Below are 13842 nucleotides of genomic sequence, written 5' to 3' on the forward strand. Positions count from 1 at the left end.
CCCTACACAGCTGACGCCCCTGAGAGGCTGACGCCTAAGCCACAGACCCCCCAGCAGATTCGATGCAGCCTGCCTCACCCCCAGAAAGCTACCTCCCGTAGGGTGCACTGCCCTTCTTGTTCCTCTGTACCCCTGTACTCACACCCGGCCATAGCCCCACCCTTTCTCCTCCCAAGCTCCCGTTACCCCAGGTAAACCTCCCCCAGCCTCGGGAATCTTATCACAAAAGTTCCAAGAGCAGGTCTGAGGCAAGAAGGCTGAGGCAGGGAGACATGTAGGACCCTTCTGAAGACAGCCAGGTGGCCAGGAGCACACCCACGGTCGTTGTCGTGCCTTGTCACCCCAATAAAACCACTGCTGGTCCTTTCTCAGGCCAGCCCCCCTTCTTAGGACTTCTTCCCGGTTCTTCCCTCCTCCTGACACCAAAGGCTAGGTGGCAGCTCTGAAAGTGGCCACAGTGCCACCGTCAAGAGTCCACGTACCCCGACTCCGCAGGGCTGGCACTGGTGCTGAAGGCTGAGATTCCGCTCTCAGGATGGCCCCGCGGCGCTGACCAGCTTGGCCCTGCCTCACTCCTCCTCAAGAGGCCCCTCCGTCCTCCTTGACGGCCGAACTGACAGGACAGGCCTCCCTTAGCCAAGGCACCTCGTAGGCGCACGGGGCCTCCACCCCCACCGCCCAGGCTTCCACCGCCCAGGCTTCCACAGCCCCGAAGTGAGAGAGCCTTATGGCAACTTAGTGGCAAGAGGACCAAGGCGCCCCTTCCTCGACACGTATCTGCTGGTAACTGTCATATCCAGACGCTGCGGTCTGGGCCAGCAGGACCCCTCAGGCCTCCCTTCACCCAAGGTGGACAGTCAGGGAGAGCCCAGCCAGGCAGGGGCAGGAGGGACCGGAGCCTCAGCCGCCGGCCTGCGGGGGCTGAGCCGGTGGTCACTGGGCAGGGGCAGGCCACCCAGTGGGCTGGTGATCTGCTCCGCCCCCCCGGGCCTTCCCACTTTGAACAAGCCTGGATTCTTTTGCAGATGGAACAGGAGGGCGTTACGGTGAAGGGCAGCCCCCACTTTAACCCGGACCCTGACGCGGAGACCCTCTACAAAGCCATGAAGGGGATCGGTGAGTGGATGTCCGCAGACCTGCCCGCGGAGGGCTGTGCCTCTCTGGGGTCTGTCCGCTCTGCTCCAGACCACGATCCTCGCGGCTCTGGAGGGGGGCGGCCAGGGGACACCACGCTCGCGAGATGGACTCCCGGCCCAGAGAAGCGCTCGGGCGCTCCCGCCCCAGCATCACTAGTCTACACCCCACCCAATGACATGGCTGGAGAAGAGAAAGGCTGAGTCATGAGGGTGGGAGGGGGATGTCATGCTGTGCGTGCCTGGGCATCCTTGCGTAGGCAACTTCACCCCAATCGGTCCGAGCTTTCACACTCACAGAATGGCCTCAAGCACTCTGGACCTGTGTGTCCCTGGAAACTCTGGATGGGATGACATTGGGAGCTCTGCGGGGCTGAACTGGGCCGCGCGGTTTTCGTAGCTTCCCCGCTCTGCTTGGGCCGGGCACAGGCAGCCTCCTTGCGGTCTCCGGGACGCGCATTCCTGAAGCCAGCCAGGGCTTGCCGTGCTTTCTAGATGAACCTTGGCGGCATGTTCATGGCCTCTACTTCCTGTGAGATCTCTGCTGTTCCCTCCACTTCCCAAAGGAGAGAGCAGATGCCCTGGCAACGAGGCTGCTGGGCCAGGACTCAGATCTAGTTTGCTGGGGCCTCGGTCCTGACCTGCCCCCACTGCCACCAGCACGAGAGAGGACAGAGTAGAAGGTCCTCCTGTCTGAGCACCAGAGGCCCCGGGGATGTCCGGAGCAGACCAGATGATCAGAGGGTCCTCAGATTCTACCACTGTGAGACTGGCCCTGGGCAGCACCCCAACACCGTGTGGGCGGGAGGTGCGGGAAGGACAGAAGGATTTACTGCCTAGGGGTCCTCTCTACACCATGAAAATCGTCAGGTTTGGGAGCTCTCCAGGCCGCGGGTGCCCACTGCTTGACCCCCAAGCAGCTGCCCTCCCTCCTCCTCAGCCCCCTTAGGGGCAGTGGGGGTGCTCACACTGTGCACCCCTGCAGGGACCAACGAGCAGGCCATCATCGATGTGCTCACAAAGAGGAGCAACGCCCAGCGGCAGCAAATCGCCAAGTCCTTCAAGGCACAGTTTGGCAAGGTAAAGCGGGACAGGAGGCTTTCCATGGGGGAGGGGGCGCTAGGGGCACTGCTACGGCCGGAGACAGCCTGGGAAGCAGCTTCGCTCTGGACAAGACCCTTGTCTAGAGGCCAGCTTCTAAAAGCAAGGGGCATATAGGGCATACTTATACTAAACATATTATTAATTGTGTATCTGAAGTTGAAATTCCACTAGCCACCCTCTGTTTTATCTGGTTGCGTTACTTACGGCTCCCCACACCCCTGGCTTGGCAGCAGGCCTGCGGGCCGCTCCACCCCTCCACCCCCGTCTCTCTCACCGAGCTCCTGTACCTTGGCTCCATGGCCCCATCCTTGAGCTGTGGCCCTGCCTCTACTCTTGGCTCACCCTGGTCCCAGAGCCTGGGATGCCCATCTCACCCACGCACAGAGGTGCCGGTGTGGGACGCGCTCTTCATGCCAGAGCTTCTGTGTCTGTGCTGGCTCCCTCTGCCTCGAGGGAACTCCAGGGGCAGGGAGCCCATGCGCTGGATGCTTTTCTCTCTTCCCTCCCTCCACCACCGCAGGACAGAGCCAGGCATTGGGGTTACTACGTAAACACAGGAACAAAGGCACACATCACGTGGCTGCCAGAGCCTCTGTCGCCGCGGGTCCTTAGTTTGGAGATTTAAGGCAGGAAGGTGAATGATGAAGCCTGAACATTCCAGGGGGGCGCCAATGCGCGCTTTTTTTTTTTTTTTTAATAATTTCTTTCTCTTCATCTTCACAACTGCACATCATTCTCTGCATTCAGTATCAGGGGAAACTGAGGTTCCAGGAGTAAGCGCTCAAGATCCCACAGCCTGTAAGCAACAAGGTTGGGATTTAAGTCCAGGTCTGACAAGGCCCTTGGTCCTTCACTGTGCTGTGCACAACAGCAGGGTGTGGCCTTGTGGCTTCTTGCGGAGACCAGCGCCCTGAGATCGAGTCCTTAACTCAGTCCTGCATTCACGGGTGCCCGTGCGCTATGACGGGATTTGATGGCGAGCAACGGCAAACACGTATGTCGGGCTTCCACTGTGCCCAGCACCACACTGAGAGTTGGGTCGAGCCACACACATCTCTCCACCAGTCCTCTAAGCAATGGTATAACGCAGGAGAATCACTGTCTCCCTTTCACAGGTAAGGTTAATGCTCAGAGAGGCTACGTTGCTGGCCCGAGAAACCCCAGCACCAGCTCATGGTAGAGCCCACAGGACTCCCGCCCACGCCTCCAGGACTGGCTGCCACCCAGCTCCCTGTACTCAGGGGGGCACCACGTCCAGATCATTGCCTGTCCTTCTTGCATTAGGATCTCACCGAGACCTTGCAGTCAGAGCTGAGTGGCAAGTTCGAGAGGCTCATCGTGGCCCTCATGTACCCACCATACAGATACGAAGCCAAGGAGCTGCACGATGCCATGCAGGTAACTAAGCAGGTGGGGTGGGGAAGGGGCAGAAATGCTTACAAGGACTGGGGGGCAGGGTCGCTGCTGGGGACGCCTTCCCCAAGAGAGCCTGGCACTGGGACCTCGGAGCTCCCGCCCAGCCACCCTTTGGAATGGCCCAGCCCGGTGAGCCTGCAGCCTGCTGCCCAGACGGGCTGGCGGCTGCCGTCACGCGGCCACGAGGGCGCCAGACTCAGCGCTTCTCAGGACAGTGCCAGACCAGGTGTGCAGGATGACAGGATGACATCTGCAGTCTCTGCCCGGTCCCTCGGATCTCCTATGACTCCCACTGCTCCTTTAGCACTCGCAGAGAGTGAGGAGGGAGTCAGGGTCCAGCGAGTATAATCATCTCCATTGAAAGGACACTCACGGGCTGTGCCTGCCCTGCATTCCCCATCTGTTCTCGCTAATGCACCTTCGGGGTGGGCCGGCTCTTTATCCCTGAGGACTGATGAGGACCCCTAGGCTCAGCGAGGTGGAGTGGCATGCTGGAGACCACCCAGCACCGAGGGCAGAGCCGAGACAGAGCTCTCCCATCGCCTCACCTGCCCACAGGAGCCGCCCCTGGAGACCAACACGGGCACCTTCCCCCAGTAACGCCCTCCAGCAGAGGCCCCCATCGGAGGGGGCAGCATACTGACTGTTCTTCTGGGGCTCTTCCTCTCGCCTCTTGACAGAAGAGGGTGTGGACAGAGCAGGCGAGCCCAGGCAGAGCTCTCCAGCAGACAGAGATTTTTGTCCACAGGGCTTGGGGACCAAAGAGGGTGTCATCATTGAAATCCTGGCTTCTCGGACCAAGAACCAGCTGCGGGAGATAATGAAGGCCTACGAGGAGGGTAAGGGAGGGTGCAGGGCCTGGACGTAAAGGCTCACGTGGGAATGGCCACGAGCTTTGGCAGCTTAGTAGGGGATGAGGGACAAGCAGTGCACTGGGCCTTGCTGCAAAAGACCCTTTCCAGGCCTTTCTACACCTGGGTGCTGAGCACCTGCTGTGTGCCCAGTCCTGTGCCTGATGGTCTCTAAGCCCCCTGAAGCCCAAGGGGTGCTGGGGAGAGGGACATGTACCCCACACTCTCTGCCCCTCGAGGGCTTGGCAGCGCTGTGGGTCCCGGGCTGTGTCAGCACCTGGCTCCTTCCTGGCCAGGCACACGCTGACCCTGGAGACCGTGCAGGGCCCTGTTGCAATGGGGGCCGTGGACTGCAGGCCAACTATCATGGAGCCTACGGGATGCAAAGCAAGCAGAGGCCAGCCTGGCCTCCATGTGCTCTGCCTGGTAGACAATGTGCCTGAAGGTTCAAATGAAGTGGAGCTCGGTCGGCAGCCCCGGCGGGCTCTCTGGCCTGGCCTGTCACTGCGCTTCGAGCCGGGTTGCTTCTCATTCTGAATGACCGCCTGGGGGTGGAGCTGCTACCGTTCAGACACCTGGGCAGTGTGTCCACGCCACTGACACGTCCTTACCAGAAGGCTTTGATTGGGATAAGTGTGGGAAATGGGGCTGGGAGGAGGAAAGTGGGTCTGTGCCTCATGGTCCTGTCTCCCCTGCAGACTACGGGTCCAGCCTGGAGGAAGACATCCAAGCAGACACCAGCGGCTACCTGGAGAGGATCCTGGTGTGCCTCTTACAGGTATCAGAGCCCAGGCTTCTGGGCGTGCCTCGCACTGAAGGACCCCAACAGCTGGGCTCCAGGGAGCGGTTCTTGGGGTGGAGTGGGGTGGAGTCAGGGCCTCGGTACAGCCCCAGTGGCCTGGGCTTCTTGGATACCTCTCAGAGTGGTTGGAAGATCCTCACACCTGCATGTCCCTGACATAGCCACAAGGTGGCTCCCCAGAACTGGGAGGAGAGTGCCCTGTCACCTGGCAGGTCCTACACACCACACCCCACACCTGGCACTCCGCTTCCTTTAGCTCACCAAATCCCCCAGCTCCTTATGAGGCAGCCCTTACTACTCTCATTTTACAGATGACAGAATCTGGCCCTGGAGAGGGTAACCAGCCTGCTAAAGTCCCCCAGCCAAAAAGCAATAGAGACTTCCCTGCCCTCCTGCCCGGCTCTCCCCGCGGCCCCAGCTGCTCTGCTGGGCTAGCCTGCTGACACAGCCACCCCTTCTGTTCCTAGGGCAGCAGGGATGATGTGAGTGGCTTTGTGGACCCAGGACAGGCCGTCCAAGATGCACAGGTGAGGCTACGTACATACACCCTCAGCAGCTTCCGCCCTGTGGGCCACCTGCCCCATCCTCTGGGGGCAAAAGTCTGGAAGCCTCACCCAGCCCCTCTGTCCATTCGGGTCTTCTTTGACACTAGGTTAGGCTGGGACCCAGCTCAGCTCTCTGCAGACCTTTACCCTCTGGTGTTCCAGAAGGAAAGTGAGGGTGTTGGGGAGACTCAGGAACAGGAAGGGGAGGGATGTGGGAGGGGTCCACTGAAGCTCTGTCCTAGCAGGAACAGCGCATGAACCTGGGGACCAGATGGCACTATTCAGATCGCTCTAGTTCGGTCTGCTGGCAGAGTGCTTAGAGATGCCCAGAGGCAGAGCAAAGCTCCAGGGGGAGGCAGGGGAGTTCCCAGAGGAGCTTCTGACCCAGTATCCAGAAGAGATTTTAACCTCTCAGGGATAGCAAGAGGAGAATGCTGACCTGGTGGGTGGATGGGGGCTGACCCTCACCTCCTTGCTTTCCTTTACTGACTTCTTGTGGCTGCCGCAATGCTAGGATCTGTACGCAGCGGGCGAGAAGATTCACGGGACCGACGAGATGAAATTCATCACCATCCTGTGCACACGCAGTGCCACGCACCTGATGAGAGGTACCCGGGAGGGAGGGGGCAGGGTTCCAGCAGGGTGCCCTGGCTGCAGGGCCCGTCCCTTCACGCAGGCCATCCAGTGTGCATCCTTGTCTTTTCATGATGCTGGGGAGAGAGCCAGGGAGACTGGGACCCTTTCCCTGGCAACCAAGGGTCAGGGGTGACACATGGATGTGCAGTCTCAGAGCTGAGACACTGGGGGCGTCACACTGAGATCTGCACATCCCTTAAGAGAAGACATCTCTCTACAGTGTTTGAGGAATATGAGAAGATCGCCAGCAAGAGCATTGAGGACAGCATCAAGAGTGAGACCCACGGCTCCCTGGAGGAGGCGATGCTCACAGTGGGTAAGAGACAGGGCTCAGTGCTCAGACATGCAAGCGTCCGCGGCCAGGGGCCCAGCGGGGGGGCAGTGCCCAGGGTGGCAATAGCAAGCGACTGGGTCCCTATGTCTGCCTCAAGGGACCCATACCCCTCCAGGCCACACACACGTACCCTTCAGCCCAGCACACTGGAACTCTGCTACCCTCGTGTCCTCAGTATGCCGTGTCCTGCCCCATAATCCCTGTGCTGTGTGAGTGCGCGAGCATGAGTGTGAGCATGGCACATGTGAGAATCTGTGAGTATATGAATGCGTGTGCACATTTGCACAATTATGCATGACCCAGGGCCTGTGCTCACCCGCAGCAGCCACACAGGGAACGAATGGTTCTGATTATAAAGCCCTAAAGAAAGTCGCTTGTCGACCTTAGCCAGGGGCCTGGTCTCTGTCTCAGTGGCTCATTGAAGAAATGATGTATAGTAGGAGTCCAAATTCAGTGACTGATGCTCTGACCCTGGGGAGCACTGACAGCCTTCCCTCAAGCATGACGTCAGGTCTACTTAGGAGGACCTGTTCCAGACCACATCTTGGGGTGCAGCACTGAGGTCCCAGTGAGAGGAGTCATTGCACAGTGAGGAGCTGAGGCCCAGGGGCAGAGGGACTTTACCTGTCCTCCCTCCCATGGTGGAGCCAAGGTCAGGGCCCCAGGCCTAGGGCACTCCCCTCCACCCCAGGCTGTCCCCATTCTGTGCCAGGCAGCCAGGGGAACTCCACAAAGTGTCCAGGCCTTTCGGGGTGGACTGGGACATCTGCTCGTCCCCCGCAGGCTCTGACTGCTGAGCAGCTCAGCACACCCCCCGCTCTAATCTCGGCGAGTCAGCCCCTGCACTGAGTTTGAACAACGTCTTGAATAAATCTTCAGGCAGGGCAAAGCAAAGGTGTCCAGCGCCCTACGGGGCCAGGCACTGCCTGTTCCCTTCTCCTAGAAGACTCCCACCATTCACTCCACAGACGAGGCCAGTGCAAGGCAGGCAGGTCAAAGAATGAAGTCACACCATGCCATCAGGGCAGCTCGAACACCTGCCTCCTTCATGCAAAGCCCACGCTCTTTCTGCTGCCCTGAGCCAAAGGGCCAAGCTCCCTACCCAGATGCCTAGTCTCAATAAACAGGGGCCCACTCTCTGGGCCAGATGTCCCTGGGTGCCCTAGTGCTCCAGGGCTGGGCCCCACTGTCACATGGAAATTCAAACACAGGGACCTTCCAGATTAAGTGACGAGTAGAATGGGCACTCTGAGGCCAGTGGTCACCATAACTACGGCTCCTCTGTGGAGCTGAGTGGCTGGATTCCTGGCAAAGCTGGCCCTGGGGTGTAAGAGCCCAGGGGCTGCCCTGGATGGAGCCATGTGCAGATGGGCCAGCCCCGCAGACCCCAGGGCATTTACACCTCACCCTCCGCCTGCCCGCTCTGTGCCTTTGGACCTGTGCCCAGCGCCGCAGGCTTCCTTCCCTGCCCCACCCCACCCAATGCCAAGCCTCTCGTTTGGGAACTAGGCAACACGTCAATAAATAGGCCAAGAGCTGCATAATGCTCGCACTTAAGATCCGAGGCAAGGCGTAAATAAACACACTTGTACGCAATGCCCCCTACGGCCGTGGTGTTAACAGAGCTCTCCTGTCTGCCAGTGAAATGCACCCGGAACCTGCACAGCTACTTCGCAGAGCGACTGTACTACGCCTTGAAGGTAACTCTTCTGCCTTCTGTGCCCCCTGTTCTCAGCCCTACTCAGCACCAACTGCAAAGCCAAGTTCAGAGCCACCACTGCCTTCCACACTTGGGTCTGCTCTAATTCCAGCCTCTAGTGATCAGAATGCGTAGTTCTCAAAGGGTAAACTGAGTCCGGGGAAGGGAAGCCGCATCTCCTGAGGGCTGGATTGGAGCAGGTGTTTTCACAGGTGTGCATTGCACCGACCTCTTACCACAATCCTGTGAATCCGTGTCATAGAGATGGTGGAACTGAGGCTTGTGGTCAAGGTCACACACAGCGGGTGACTGGCAGAGCCTCCATTTGAACCCAAGCCAGCCCAGCTGTCCTGTTCATCCATCACGTGACCTCCTGGAGAGCGCACAGGTCGACACTGCCAGGAAGTGAAGGCGCCCTTTGAATGGGCGTCAGAGGGAGATGGGCACACGCGGCACTCAACTTCCATGCGCCTGCCAGGGGGGCCGAGCTGGGTTTGTCTGTCGTCCAAGAGGCTGCACAGGGCATTCAAACAGACATCCCAGCCACTCGTATAGGTGGAGTTTCTGGCACCTAGAACCAAACTGGAAGATGGTCAGAGGAATTCCCTGAGCCCGAAGTCAGTGCCCACCTTCTGTGCGCTGACACCACCGGAAGTTAGAGCCCCAAGTTCTCTGGCCAGGAAGTGAGAGAGGGCGTGGGGTTCCCTTGGCCATTGGCGCCATCTGACAGGAGACTAGTTAAAGATGAAAGTAGGCAGGAAGATCCTGCTTGTGAATTGGCCACGTAGGCTGGATTTCCTGACGTTGTCCCTCTAGGAAGAAGTCTTATTCCTGGAGCAGTGAGTGTTCCGAGTCTAGAATCCGATGTGGCAATCCACACACAAACAGCACTTTGGGGCATTTGGCTCCCAATAGAGGCAGAAACGTGGGTGAGGGAGAAGAGATGAAGGGAACAGAAGCCCTGAATCACTAAGGCACCCCTCCCAGTGCTTCTCCCTCTTGAAGCAGAGGCTCATTCCCGCGTCTCCAGCCCCCTATGAAAGCCCCCCGGCCCCAGAGCCCAGATGTGTCCGTCAACACAGAGACACACCAGAAAGGCAGGCAGTGATGGTTGGTTGCTTCGTCTTGCCCAGGGAGCAGGGACGCGCGATGGGACCCTGATAAGAAACATCGTTTCGAGGAGCGAGATTGACTTAAATCTTATCAAGTGTCAGTTCTCGAAGGTGTACGGCAAGACCCTTGGCAGCATGATCGCAGTAAGTCGGGAGTTCCCAACTCTACCCCAAGTGTGAGGCACTCCTGGGGGATGCGGATGCTGGGACCAGAGTCCTACATCACATGTGTCCATCCCCTCCCAGCGGGGGTCATACCCGTGCACTCATGGCCATACGGTGTGTATGGGGATCGGCAAGCGGGTCACTGTGGCTAGGACCTGGAGGGGGCTTGGGCGGACGCACAGAGACCAGACCATGGAGGCCCCTGTGCTTGGTGCCCAGAGTGGGCTTTGCACTTGAGTTATGGTTGCCCCGGTGGAAACGACACCAGGAGCACTTGCTAAGGAGACCACAACTGAATGTCAATGACAGTAATTGTTCAGTAGGAATCGGGCAGCAGCTTTCAAAATCCAGACTGAAGTACTCCTAGCAGTACAATTTTACAGAGATAAATCAGATGGGCTCCAGCAGCTTACCTAACCAGATGCCAGTCAGTGAACGTTCTGGAGCTGAGAAAACGCACAGTGACCACCACACCATCACACTGCCGTAACGTTGAGAGAAACAGCTCTTCTAGAAATTAATGCAAACGAGGCCTTGATCATTTCATTAAGAGAAGTCAAACCTTGAGAAGTATATCCCTAAGTCTCCATTGGCTCTTAAGTCAAGTCTCTAGTTACTCTACAAATGTCCGCTGTCAGCCACACTTTCCAAGACACACATAGCTCACAACATGTTAAAAAGACATTTCTGCTTTAAGATGTTTCAGAAAGGGGCAGTGGGTAGGTGGGGGTGAGGGGCGGAATTATTCTTTGCCTGGTGTTTGGCTTTCCAGCCAGTCTTGTCAAAAGACAAGAGGGCGACCCGCAGACCAGCCCGGGCTGCTGATGGCTTTGCCAACATCCAGTTCCAGGGGGTGTTAGGAATTTTTTCAACCTTCCGTAGCTTCTGTGCCGTCTACCTTCTCACCACCACAGTTAGACGGAGCCACAGTCAGACTTCAGAGGCACAGCCACACTGAGCGAAAGGGATCACTTTGACCCGTCCAGGGTGTAGACTTCGTGATGGAGAAAGACTTAGCAGGCTAATTCGCACACGATCAATATAATCGATAATAACGTCCCCTGTCTAGACATATCAGAGGCCCACCCTCTTTAGGTTTTGCCTACAGTTGTCACTTAAGAAAAGTGAGTTGAAATTGTGACTCAGGTGGCCAAATATTTTCTTTTTAGTATAGACCACTCTCTGTAGATGTCATCAAAGCAAAAAGGATTTCCAACAGTGATACCAGCATTCNNNCCTAGAAATTAATAGGAAAATTTATAAAAACCGCATGTGTAACTTTAGACACACGCATTTAAAAAGATAGACAAAATGAATCATTTTCTAAAAAGCACAAAACAACACAAAAACAAAAACACTGTATTACAAAAATCATGTAAAGAAAGAAAGAAAGAGGGAAGGGGGAGGGAGGGGGAAGGAGGGAAAGAAGGAAGGAAGGAAGGAAGGAAGGAAGGAAGGAAGGAAGGAAGGAAGGAAAAAGGAAAGAAGGAAGGGAGAAATTTAAAATGTGATTGAAAATCTACCAGAAGATTTCAGGCCCAAGTGATTGTACAAGCAAATTTGGCTAAAAGTTAGGGACTAGGTGATTCCCATGCAGCAGAAACTGCTACAGCGCGTAGGACCATGGAACTAGCCCAGCCCCATCACTCACCGAGTGGCCTTCCTCTTGCTCCCATTTTCCTCAAGCACATAAAAAAAGAGTTGGGTGATAGGCCCTCCTCGGCATCCCCTGGCTCTGTGTGCAGATCCCGGGCCAGCCGGACCTATCAGGACCTGCCTAATAGCAAGGGGGACCTGGTAGACTACAAAAATGGGGTTCAGCATTGGCCGTGTGGGGTCAATCCCGTTGGGAGACAGACGCCACTTGACCCCTACGTGAGCCAGCTGCCGTGCAGGCAAGCCCACGCTTCTCCTGCTGTGCACGCCTCACCACATTTCAGCAAGGCTCATGTCAGCATCACCGTCCTTTGATAGGCGAGAAGAGGTCTCAGGGCAGTGACAGGACTCGTCCCAGCAACAGGGTCAGTGCATGACAGAGCTGTGGTCCAGGTTCTGCGTGGCCCCAAAGCCCAGGCTCTCCCCACTGCACCCCCTGCCTCCAGGTGTGGCACTGGGCAGCCTGCTTGCTGCCTCGGTTCCCTGATCCGCAGCTGCAGGCGTTGAATAAATGATGGGTGGTGTCGAATAAATGAATGGTTGGGCACGCTCGTGTCCTGAGCCGAACGTGGGGAAGGGCCCTGGGGCAGCCGATGCGGCTAGGAGGCCATCGAAATGCCTTCCCTGCTGCAGAGCAGGGCTGCGTCTGCGATTCGTTTCCTACATTAAGCTCCCCGGTAGTTAGTAAGGGAATCAAAAGGAGATACAAAGAAGTATCCTGAGATGGCAACAAGAAGACGGGTGACCTAGTGTGGGCCTGCGTCATAGGACCCCGCACAAGGATGTGCCAGACCTCTCCCCAAGGAGCACGACTCCTAGTAATAACCGCAGCTGACAAATACCCCTTGTGACTCCCCTGTCCCTCCTGTCCTCAGGGAGACACCAGTGGCGACTACAAGAACGCCCTGCTGAACCTGGTGGGCAGCGAGTCCTGAAGGCTCAGGACAGAGCAAAGGCCAAGAAGCCAGAGCCACCGCGCCCTGCCTGCTCAACCTGGGCCATGGATTGGGGGGTGGGGGGCCCAACTTGCCTTTCAGTCTTCTATCTCCCAGCTTCCGGTACTTTCACGTCAGTTCCGGGTGTGAGCGCAGGGCCAACCTTAGCATAATCTGGCCTGACAAACACCTCCGCACGAAGGGGCTGTTTCTTCCTCCCCACCCAGGAGCTTCCCAAGCTGAACTGGTCCCAGAGCCGCCTGGGCCCAGCTTACACAGACACCCAGCCCCACCCTATCTACTAAATCAGGATCTGCAGAGAAAAGACCAGGGAATAAGGAATTTTATTAAGCAGCTCAGCTGATAAACCTCCCTGAAAGGCCACCAGTGAGGCTGGGAGAGCCCGTATGTCTCAGAGCGCACACATGTGAGCAGCTGAGACAGAAGCACATGCATTCAGGCCAACCGGGATGCCACAACATCCGTTCATCTAAAACCATTAGGCTGTAGGCAGAATGAAAATTCTCTCCCTGTCTAACAGAGAAAGCTGCAAATCAATGTCCTGACCCAAGGACACTGTGCTCAAAGCGGCCCAGGCTTAGCCAGTCCTGGCTCAGAAGAGCTGCGCTTTCCTTCCCTGACACAAGAGTGGGGAATCTCTTATCCCGACCCCATGCCAAGACGCGAAGACGCCTCTGCTGTGCTTTTCAGAATAATAAAGATGGTACATTCGAATCTAAGTGCCTTTGGGTTTTTAGCAGTGACCAGAGTAGGACTGATTTAATTTGTCAGTGTTCATAAAAGACGTGATTATAAAAAGCTTTTGGAGGGGATGAATCAAACCTGAGTACACAGGTGGGCATTTCCCCGTGGGGACACGTTGAGCAAACTGTGCCCGCAGTCATCCTGGGGACAACTCGAGTAAGTGAGGATATTTCCTATCGCCTAAATCCTGATCTCTCAGAGGTGGGGGGAGTTCTAAAAGTCTTGTGCTCCTGTTCCAACCTGTGGCTTGCCTTGCTTTCGTAGCATTCACCCAGGGGCATCCAGTTGTCCTTGGCCGCCTCCAGGGATGGGGACTCCCATCCTCCTTGGACAGCCCCGTCTTCTTCCAACAGGAGTGATCAGCAGAGCTCTTCCTTTAACCGAGCCAGACCCTGCCCCACACAGCCTTCTGCTCCCGACTCCCCATCTAGGGCCACAATGCTTGTCCTTTCCTATCCTCCCTGCCTATCTGAAGACAACCCATAGATTCCACTAAGACATCTTCTGTCAAAGCCAAACGTCCCCAGTCCCTTCAGCTGTCCCTCCTGGAGCCTGGTGGGGCCACATCCCTTGAATATGTTCTAGTTTGCAAACTGCCTCTTAAAGTATGACCCCGAGGAGCCAGGCAGATCGGAGGGATGGAACAGCAGGGCCTCTGCGCTCACACAGGTGAGAGGTAGACCCCAGCT

General features: G+C 57.0%; 1 protein-coding gene across 1 annotated transcript in view; it reads left to right on the forward strand.

The window, feature by feature from the left end:
- LOC103668052 (annexin A8) overlaps nucleotides 1-13123 on the forward strand; it is a 17659-nt gene extending 4536 nt beyond the window's left edge. Inside the window, exons 2-12 of the mRNA XM_040624602.1 lie at nucleotides 1026-1116; nucleotides 2119-2213; nucleotides 3522-3635; nucleotides 4402-4492; nucleotides 5203-5282; nucleotides 5774-5833; nucleotides 6366-6459; nucleotides 6708-6803; nucleotides 8463-8521; nucleotides 9654-9776; nucleotides 12329-13123. Of these exons, the coding sequence (XP_040480536.1) occupies nucleotides 1026-1116; nucleotides 2119-2213; nucleotides 3522-3635; nucleotides 4402-4492; nucleotides 5203-5282; nucleotides 5774-5833; nucleotides 6366-6459; nucleotides 6708-6803; nucleotides 8463-8521; nucleotides 9654-9776; nucleotides 12329-12388 (963 nt within the window). The 3' untranslated portion in view covers nucleotides 12389-13123. The remainder of the gene's footprint in view (nucleotides 1-1025; nucleotides 1117-2118; nucleotides 2214-3521; nucleotides 3636-4401; nucleotides 4493-5202; nucleotides 5283-5773; nucleotides 5834-6365; nucleotides 6460-6707; nucleotides 6804-8462; nucleotides 8522-9653; nucleotides 9777-12328) is intronic.
- The last annotated feature ends 719 nt before the right edge of the window (nucleotides 13124-13842 follow it).

Source organism: Ursus maritimus, unplaced genomic scaffold (genome assembly GCF_017311325.1).
Source record: "Ursus maritimus isolate PB19 unplaced genomic scaffold, ASM1731132v1 scaffold_7, whole genome shotgun sequence".
NCBI lineage: Eukaryota > Metazoa > Chordata > Mammalia > Carnivora > Ursidae > Ursus > Ursus maritimus.